This window comes from Equus caballus, chromosome 24 (genome assembly GCF_041296265.1).
Source record: "Equus caballus isolate H_3958 breed thoroughbred chromosome 24, TB-T2T, whole genome shotgun sequence".
In the NCBI taxonomy this organism is placed as follows: Eukaryota; Metazoa; Chordata; class Mammalia; order Perissodactyla; family Equidae; genus Equus; species Equus caballus.
In genome coordinates, this window is record NC_091707.1 from 58,906,277 (window position 1) to 58,915,643 (window position 9,367).

General features: G+C 65.0%; 1 protein-coding gene across 6 annotated transcripts in view; it reads left to right on the plus strand.

The window, feature by feature from the left end:
• The window catches only part of INF2 (inverted formin 2), a 30,542-nt gene that overhangs the window by 19,464 nt on the left and 1,711 nt on the right, over positions 1–9,367 (plus strand). For 3 of the 6 annotated variants that reach the window (XM_070249358.1, XM_070249362.1, XM_070249360.1), the window contains exons 9-22: positions 127–272; positions 359–420; positions 1,083–1,185; positions 1,420–1,505; positions 2,079–2,179; positions 2,989–3,059; positions 3,130–3,237; positions 3,596–3,666; positions 4,317–4,437; positions 4,779–4,943; positions 5,068–5,170; positions 5,370–5,531; positions 6,111–6,782; positions 7,235–7,291. In XM_070249358.1, coding sequence (XP_070105459.1) covers positions 127–272; positions 359–420; positions 1,083–1,185; positions 1,420–1,505; positions 2,079–2,179; positions 2,989–3,059; positions 3,130–3,237; positions 3,596–3,666; positions 4,317–4,437; positions 4,779–4,943; positions 5,068–5,170; positions 5,370–5,531; positions 6,111–6,782; positions 7,235–7,290 — 2,027 coding nt within the window. In that variant the 3' untranslated portion in view covers position 7,291. The remainder of the gene's footprint in view (positions 1–126; positions 273–358; positions 421–1,082; positions 1,186–1,419; positions 1,506–2,078; positions 2,180–2,988; positions 3,060–3,129; positions 3,238–3,595; positions 3,667–4,316; positions 4,438–4,778; positions 4,944–5,067; positions 5,171–5,369; positions 5,532–6,110; positions 6,783–7,234; positions 7,292–9,367) is intronic. The other 3 variants (XM_070249359.1, XM_070249363.1, XM_070249361.1) reach the window with 1 other exon arrangement.

The following is a 9,367-nucleotide window of genomic DNA, read 5'->3' on the forward strand; positions in this document are numbered from 1 at the left end:
CGTGCGTGCATGCATCCCCGTGCATGCACCCGGCATGACAGCAGCTGGAGGGCTTCCTTTGTGAGGCCCACCTGCTCCTCGGGCCCCTAGGTGGGCATGAGCCTCACAGGGGCGCCTCGTCCACAGAGGGCAACTCCATGTGGGCCTCGCTGAGCAGCCTGGGCGCTGAGGTGGTGGAGCCAGACTTCTCCAGCATCGAGCAGCTCTTCTCCTTCCCTGTGGCCAAGCCCAAGGAGCCAGCTGCAGCCCCGGCCAGGAAGGAGCCCAAGGAGGTGGGGAAGGGGCTGAGGCTTGGACCATGGAGGGGCTCTGTGCCCACCCTCCAGGTAGCAGCCCAATGGACGGGGGTGTTTTCCAGATCACTTTTCTGGACTCCAAGAAGAGCCTGAACCTCAACATCTTCCTGAAGCAGTTTAAATGGTGAGCAGCTAGGATGGGTGAGGCGACCCTGTCTCAGGGCCAGCCCCTCCCACCAACGGCCCCCCATCTTGGGCTCGGCAGTGCCCTCTGCAGGCCGTCCCTGGGAAGTGCACATCCTGTCCCTCGGACCGGAGACAAGTGGTGGGTGTACCATCCACAGACAGCCCCAACCTGGGGCCCCGGAGACCGCCAGTGCAGACTCTCTGGGGAAACTGAGACCCAAAGAGCACCTGGGAGCCCCCTAAGGCCACAGAGAGGTGGCGGACAAGCCACAGTGAGGACCTGGCTCTGCCTCTCAGCCCCGGAGGCCTTCCCTGCAGGTGTTGGGCACTGGCCCCAGCCAGGGAGCTCACTTGGTGTCACCGAGCCATCCTGCCAGTGTCCTGAGCAGCCCCCTCAAATGGGGAGGCAGAGGGTGCTCTGGCAGATGCCGAGTGTGTTATTCACCCCCAGCCTCATTACTGTGTGACCCTAAGCAGGCGGCTTGCCTTTTCTGTGCTTCTGGCAACCTCATGGGTGTGGGAGGGGACCCTGATTTGACCAGCAGAAGTGTCCTGGGCCGAGGGCCCTCCCTGGTGGGCAGGGTCCCGAGGAGGCCAAGGGGGTCAGCTCATGCCTCCGTCTACCACTCCTTCCCACCCGTCCGTCCTCTCACCCTCCAGCTCCAACGAGGAGGTCACCGCTATGATCCAGGCGGGAGACACCACCAAGTTCGACGTGGAGGTGCTCAAACAGCTCCTCAAGCTCCTTCCTGAGAAGCACGAGGTGAGCGGGGATGGGAGACTGAGGTTGCGGGCTGCCCTGAGGGCTACCAGCAGGGAGAGGGGAGTGGCGGGGTCCCAACTCTGCCCCCCGCCCCTCCCTGGGGCCTCACGGGCTCTGCCCGGATGTGAGGTGCTGGAGTGAGCAGTGGAGGCCGCTGGGCATCTGGGTCTTCCTGTGGGGCTTCTTGGGGGGGGCCAGAAGCTGGAATCCCACGTGTGGGCCTCCCCTCCACAGATCGAGAACCTGCGCTCCTTCACCGAGGATCGAACCAAGCTGGCCAGTGCCGACCAGTTTTACCTCCTCCTGTTGGGCATTCCCTGGTGAGCTCGGCTGCCCTTGGACCCCAGGGCCCGCCCGTGGGGAGGGGGCAGGGGGTGATGGTGGGATCTGGTCCAGACCTGGAGGGGCGAGCGGGGCTGTGCAGACAGTTCCCCCACGGCTCTGTGAGGAAGGTGGCAAAATCACTGGTGCATCTGCACCCGTGGGGCCTCTTGAGGGGACCGTGTGGGGCTAGGGTCTTCATCCAGGCCAGCGGTGGTGAGGGTGGGGCTGGCCAGGGCCCCTGTGGCCTCCTGAGGCTGCCCCAGGCCCTCCTGGGAGACCCCAGCCCAGACTCCCACCTGTTCTAAGAGGGAAGGTGCCCCCCAGGGAGCCTCTGCACGTCCATGGCCACTAGGGGCTTGTCTGAAACACCCCGTCCTGGGCCCCACCCCAGTCCTGCCAAAACCACTTCTGGGGTCCGGCCAGGGATGTGCATGTTGAACAGGGAGAGGCCATGGGATCCCCCACCCCCCAGCTCTGTGCTAAGTCGACCCTCGGCCTCGCCCCTGAGCTGCAGGCCCAGGGCTGGTGTGTGTGGAGGGCCCAGCCCCTGACCTGCTGTGCTGTCCCAGCTACCAGCTGCGGGTCGAGTGCATGCTGCTGTGTGAGGGCACGGCCGTCGTGCTGGACATGGTGCAGCCCAAGGCCCAGCTGGTGCTCGCCGCCTGCGAGAGTGAGTGAGGCTGCAAAGCCCTGGGGTGGGGGGGTGCCAGGAGGGGCGCCCATTGGCCCCTGCTCACCCAGCATCAGAACAGCCACCGAGAATGCCCCTGGGTGCTGACCTTCCCCACCTCACTGTGGACTGCCGCCCCTGGCTCTGAGGCACACACCATGCATGCACACTCATGCATGCACATGCAGACACACTGCACGCACATGGTATACTCATGCCTACAGACACACTGCACACACATGCACATTCATGCATGCACACACACAAACTGAACACACACGTGCCCACATAGGACACACATATACACAGATCTTTTTCTCCGAGCAGGGAGTCAGCAGGGTCTTACCGCAGCCATGGGGCAGGGACACAGACAGGCCTGACCGCCGAGGCGCAGCTCATTTCTCCTGGGGGCACACACAGTGGACGTCTCCTCCTGCCTTGGCCACAGAGCCAGGAGGACCGCCCTCCCCAAAGCCCCAGGGATGGTTAGCTGAGAACCAGGGTGGCCACAGCTTCTGGAAGGTTCCTCTCAGCATCCTCAGCCACAGAACAGGGCGGCAGTCGTCTGCCCCAGGGCTGGGAGGGTTCGGTGAACGCTGATGTTGGGGAGACCTGCTGCCGGGGCACCTGCTTCCGGGGCTTCAAGCTTGTGGCAGGGGGTTCCAGCCGCCCTGCCCACCTCTAGGCTGAGCCTGGGAGGGATCCTGGGGGAGGGGTGTGACGACCGCTGGAGGTGGGCCCAGACCCCACGCCAGGCCCTGCAGGCCCCGTGCCGCCAGCCCTGCCCTCAGCCCTGGCGCCCTCCGCAGGCCTGCTCACCGGCCACCAGCTGCCCATCTTCTGCCAGCTGATCCTGAAAATCGGAAACTTCCTCAACTACGTAAGTGGGCTGTGCCCGAGCCCACCCCCACCCTCCGGGAGGCAGGGACACTCACCCCTGTCCCTCTCAGGGCAGCCACACCGGTGATGCCGACGGCTTCAAGATCAGCACGCTGCTGAAGCTCACAGAGACCAAGTCCCAGCAGAGCCGCGTGACGCTGCTGCACCACGTGCTGGAGGTGGGCGCGGAGGGGCCCGGGGCAGCCTGGGGGGCCCCGCTGCTCCAGTCCTCCTCGGGCCTCCGTGGAGTCCATGCCCTTCTCGTCCCACAGACCCCTCGTGGCCCCACCCCCTCCTCACCCTGCCTTCCCCCTGTAGAGCTCACTTGCTCCCCCCGCTTCTGTTCCCCCCCACCACCAGTCCCCCCAAAAAGCCAAATGTCCCAGAATCACACCAGGCCCAAGGGAGGGATTGAGGGGCCCAGAGCACTGAGGCCATCCGAGGGGCGTGGACCTGAACTGCCGAGGTGGGGCAGGCTCGGGCATGCCCGGGGCCAGGGTGTGGCCGCAGCCGCTCACTGGACACGTGCCTGTGCAGGAGGTGGAGAAGAGCCACCCGGACCTCCTGCAGCTGCCCCAGGACCTGGAGAAGCCCTCCCAGGCAGCCGGGTAGGCGCCCCTGCCCCCCGCCAACACCCCCCCACCCCGCCTCACCTGCAGGTGGCAGAACCAGGCTGGGTCTCACAGCTGCAGCGCAACCCGGGCCCCCAGGAACTGCTTGAAAGAACTCCGACTTTCACTCTGGGACGGGACCTCGTGTCCACCGTGGTCTGTCCCTGTGTGATTCAAAGGAAGCCTAGAAGGGGCAGCGAGTGACCTGGCCACAGTCATGCCAGGGGCGGGTCTAACATAGCCTCTCTGCAAGGTTGACCCCTGAGCAAGGCTGTGCCACCCCGTGGTACAGATGGGGAAACTGAGGCCTAGGGAAGCAGGGCCACATCCCTAGGCTCACACAGACTGGAGAGGGCAGCTCCGGGAGGTCTGACTCCAGGGTCCACACCGCCACGGAAGGTGCTCTGGTCCCAGAGCTGCTGCACCTCAAGGGTCAGGCGCAGACGGGCTGAGCCGCTGGGTCGCAGTCTTCACCCTGCAGACCCAGCATCGGCCGTGGCGGGCCCTTCTCCCTGACACCGCTCGGCCTGCCCCACAGCTCTGATAGGATTCTGGCAACCTGCAGTGTGCAGTCCAGGGCCCCCACTGTCCTAGCAGTCTGGATGCTAGCTGTCACCTGATCCCACCCAGCCCTCTGCGCCTTTCAGGATCAACCTTGAGATCATCCACTCGGAGTCCAGCACCAACCTGCAGAAGCTTCTGGAGATGGAGCGGAAGGTGTCCTCTTCCATCCCAGAGGTGCAGGAGCAGTATGCCCAGCGCCTCCAGGCAAGTGCCCGGCAGGCTGGCCCTGGGCAAGGGCAGCACTGCCCAGGGTCTCTAGGGGGGCAGGCCCCTGCAGGGTCCAGGGGTCTGCCAGGGGTCGGAAGGGAGGAGTGAGCCAGGCGGGGGCAGGCAAGCGTGAGGAAGGAGAGAGCCCGAGTGAGGGGCCCCTGCAGGAGAGCGGCTCGTCGTTCCTGCCCCAAGTTGATTCCTGCGGGTGAGGGGCCTCCTCTGCTCCTGGGGGCCGAGGTGCCCAGACTCCTGGTCCTGCACAGACACCACTGCTGCAGGGCCTGTGCCGGCGGCTGTGGGCCCTCACAGGGCTGTGACTGCCCCTGTGTTCCCAGGCCAGCATCGCAGCCTCCCGGGCACTGGAGGAGGTGTTCCAGGCGATTGAGCAGAAGAAGCTGGAGCTGGCCAGCTACCTGTGTGAGGACGCCCAGCAGCTGTCCCTGGAGGACACCTTCAGCACCATGAAGACCTTCCGCGACCTCTTCATCCGTGCCCTGAAGGTGGGCCGGCAGGATGGGGCTGGTCCCATGGCCTCTCGCAGGGCAGGTGGAATCTCCTCTTAGGGCCAGGCCTGCACAGTCATTCGAGGACCCAGGCTCACGGGGCTGTGTCTGCCCTCTGCAGGAGAACAAGGACAGGAAGGAGCAGGCGGCAAAGGCCGAGAGGAGGAAGCAGCAGCTGGCAGAGGAGGAGGCACGGAGGCCACGGGACGAGGACGGGAAGCCTGGTGAGGCTGGGCCCCGGGACGGGGTGGGCAGGGGCCGGCTGTGGTGGGGCTGCCACATCCGTGCTTTGGCCATTCTCCTCTCTTCTCAAAAGTCTTGGAGCATCACCCACCCTCTCTGGGTCGTCTCCTCTCGAGGCCCCCCGGGTGGGCTCCAGGAACCCCATGAGCACCGTCTCTGAGGGTCTCTGGGGCTTCTCAGTCAGGAAGGGAGGCAGGAAGCAGGAGGAAGTGTGTGTCATCGATGCCCTGCTGGCCGACATCAGGAAAGGCTTCCAGCTGCGGAAGACAGCCCGAGGCCGAGGGGACGCAGAGGGGGGCGGCAGGGCGGCCGCTGCTGAGCCCCGGAGGGACAGGGCGCCTGGTGAGACCCTCTTGCTTCATTTCCTGCCCACCATCCCCGCCCTTGGGCCTTCCTTTCGGTCCAGTGCCTCCCTTCCTCCAGGAAGCCCTCCCTGATGGTCTCCCTGCTGCCCTGAGATGTGGGACAGCTCTGAGACGGGGCCAGACGGTGCTCCTGCGTGTCTGCTGCAACAGAGGGCTCCTCACTGGAGTTACAGCTGCATCCAGCCTCCAGGCTGATAGGAGAGTTGGGCCAGTGGGCCCACTGACAGATGCGCTGGGGCTCAGAGGGGGCCTGAGGTGGTGGGAGAGGCAGGCCTTGGGGCACTGGGGACAGGATGGCCTTGGGGCTCAGCGTCCCCTGCTCTTCCACACTGTGGACAGACTGTGGATGCTGAGGCCCAGGCCTGCCCTGTGGGAACGCATGCTTGGAGGCCACCTGGGGAGGGTCCTGAGGGTGGGAGGCTTTCCAGGGCTGGTGGCATTCGGGTAGAAGCTGAGGCGGCGGGAGGGCACCCGTTGGGGTGTGTGCTGAGCAGGGTGCTATGGGGACAGCTCCAGGCGGGCCCCTGCCCTCCGCTGACACGTCCTCCATCCACAGTGACTACCAGTGACCCCATGGGAGGTCCCAGGGCAGGCACCAGCTGCCCACCCTCTGAGCCTGGTCTTGACACTGCGGTGGCCACAGAGCCCCGTGGCTGGGACCTTGTGGATGCCACTGTGCCCAGCCCGCAGCCCACGGTAGACCCACCGGAGGAGGGCGGCCCCAGGCCCCTGGAGAGGCGTTCTTCCTGGTACGTCGATGCCAGCGACTTCCTGACCCTGGAGGAGCCCGCAGGCTCCGAGCCCCCGGGCTCCGAGCCCTCTGCGGGGGCCTGGCCAGTAGGACTGGGAGACGCTCAAGCCCTGAAGCCCCTCCAGTTCGCCAGTGACAAGCCCCCCGGGGCCATGGGTTCAAGCCAAGACACTGAGGACCCCACAGTTTCGCGGGGCACCGACCAGGCCGAGGCTGACAGCACAGGCGAAGGGCCAGAGGACGCGGCTGCCCATGGCCACAGTGCTGGCCTCCCCGCGATTGTCCCCGGGGGGGATGGGGACGAGGACGAGGAGGACACAGCCCCAGATTCCGCGCTGGACACATCCCTGGACAAGTCCTTCTCAGAGGATGTGGTGACTGACTCCTCAGGGTCTGGCACCCTCCCCAGGGCCCGGGGCCGGGCCTCAAAGGGGCCAGGCAAGAGGAGGAAGAAGCGGCCCACCAGGGGCCAGGACGGTAAGTCTGGGCTCTGCAGCCTCCTCGGCCCCAAAGCAGAGGGCCCAGTGGGCAACCCATGTAAGGCTTGGGGACATCAGGGTGTGGTCAAAGCTTGTCCTTCCTATGCCAGAGCCCTGGACCCCTCCCTGCAGTCGGCCAATCCCCACCCCCCCAAGAGTGGGTGGTTCCCAGGGCATCCCTGTGTCCCGCAGGAGAGGAGGCACCCAGGAGGGGCAGCTTTGGGGGGCCACCACCTGGATCACTGTGCCCCTAACCTGCTAACTCCTGCCCATGCTGGCTGCCTCCAGCAGGGACTGGCAGGTGGCCGCTGCAGTGTTGGGAGTGGCGCATGGCTGTGCTTTTGGCGCAGCTGCCTTTTGGTTCAGCATCCTCCTCGCGGCGCCGGCTCTGAGTTCAGGGTTGCTCACTAGCGATCAGCTGTTGAGTGCATTTCTTTTATTTGAAAGCAGAGGTTGCCCCTGACTCTGACGATAATAAAACAAAAAGGCTGTGTGCGATCCAGTAAGGTACGTACACGGCCTGGCTCGGCACTAACGGGGCGCGGAGGTGCGCCTGCACCCAGCCTCTCCTGGACACTAACCCAGCTTCCCACCAGCCCGCCCTGGCGCAGCAGCAGGCGTGCCCTCCCCCGTACCTCTGGTGGTGGGTTCTCCTGGCGCCCTCTCCTCGCTCTGTCCCCCGGAAGGGCGGCCCTGCCTCGCTTCTCTTGCTCTCCGCTCTCCTCGCTGTGGCAAGGTGCAACCTCAGAGCTGCCCGCCAGGCAGGCAGGCCTGGAGAGCTCAGGGAGGGCAAGCTGCCCTCCAGGAGTGCGGCTCCGGGGCTTCTGAGGATGAGGGTGCTCTGGCCTCTGGGGTCTGGCAGGACAGGCTGAGCTTGCCTGGCTCTAATCCAGGCCAACCCTGGGCTTCTGTGACACCCGGCAGCCCCCGGGGCATACACCTTTACTCTGCATCTGTCCACAGGGCACACTCCAGCCCCTCACCAGCCCTGGTGCTGGCCACATGTGTCCCCAGAGAGGCAGTGAGGGACAGGGATGGTCCCAAGGGCCACTACCAGGAGCAGGCAGGCCACCATCCCCTGCAGTGGGGTGCACACGCCGCCTCTTCCTGGAGGCCAGGTCCTGGAGACAGTGGGGGTCTGTTCAGATGCAGGCGCCTCCCAGGGAGCGGCACCGGGCCATGCGAGGGACTATCAGGGTCTTTGATGTGGCCCCAAGAGGCCAACAGATGCACCAGACAGACAGGCCTGGGTCCCTGCCGCACTCCAGCCTGTGCTGGGTGGAAGGGGCTCCAGGGCAGGGATCCACCGCCCCACCCTGCCCAAAGGTGAGCCCCGTGGGCACAGGCTGTCTGGGTCTCCATGCACCTGCAGCCTGGCCCAGGGTGGGCCCGGCCTCTGCCTTGGGCTGCAGCGCTGTGCTGACCGACTGGGCCTGGGGCCTAGGACCAAAGGTGCAGAGGGGAGTTCTGGCCGGTGCCCAGACGGGGCCGGAGTGGCAGTGAAGTCAAAGGTGCCCTCTCTTCATGGTTTAGCTTCACTGTGGGCTCAGCTTTCCCTTCGGGTCCGGGGTGTCCTCGTGGAGTTACTTTCTGCGTTTGGTTGTGTCTGTTAGAATGATGCTGGCACGTCCCTTAGGGGCTGCGATTTGGCCTTGCGGCCCCGGCCCCAACTGCTGGCCCAGGTGTGGGAGACAATGTGCCGTGTGGTCTTTGGGTTTGGGGGGCTGGCAGCCACCTGTGGCCACTGTCCCGTGAAAGATCAATGTGCCCAGTGCGGTTCTGTGCCCCCAGGTCACTCCCCACCAGGCGTGTCCCTCCTGATCTGCAGCCAACGGGTCTGCTGGGCTCGCTCGCTCCGCCCTCCCTGGGCCCCACCATCCTGGTAGCTGAGGGCAGGAGGACCGAATCGCACCCTCCTAGTCTCCTCAACTTTTTATTTCTAAAAACTTCAGCCCAGCAGGACATTTGCAGAGAGATCATGATGAGCGCCACCTACCCTTCACCCCAAAATGGCAGGCACTTGCAAAACAGAGCAAAATGGTTAACATTGTTACATTGCCCGCCCCCCCCCTCCCCACGACTTTACTGAATGATTTGAAAGTGACCCACAGACATCAGGGCACTTGGTCCCTGAATCTGTGCCCAGGAGTCTCCTGAGAGTAGGCCGTTCCCCCCGACACCCAGCATGTTTCACGGTTCCCCACGCAGCCCGGCAGACGTGCCCAGCTGTCCCCACCACATTGTGTCACAGTCATTGCTTTGGGTTTTTACAAACGAGACCCTGCCCAGGACCACACCAGTGTGTGACACTGACATCAGGGGAGACACCTTCACCTGGAGTGTGTCCCGCTGCTCCCCGGCTTGGTCCAGGCTGCATTTGGGGCAGGAATTCCACACCCGTGATGCGTCCTCCCAGAGCATCGTGGGAGGGCTTCAGGGGCCCATTTGCCCTGTGGTGGTGGCCTTGATGATAGCGTGGTTGAGGTGTGGTTGCGAAGACCCCAGCTGCACGGTTCTGGTCGGCTCAGTGGGTAGTGAGCGGCCTGCGGGATGCCCAGGAGCTACCCCAGTTTCCGTGGCAGT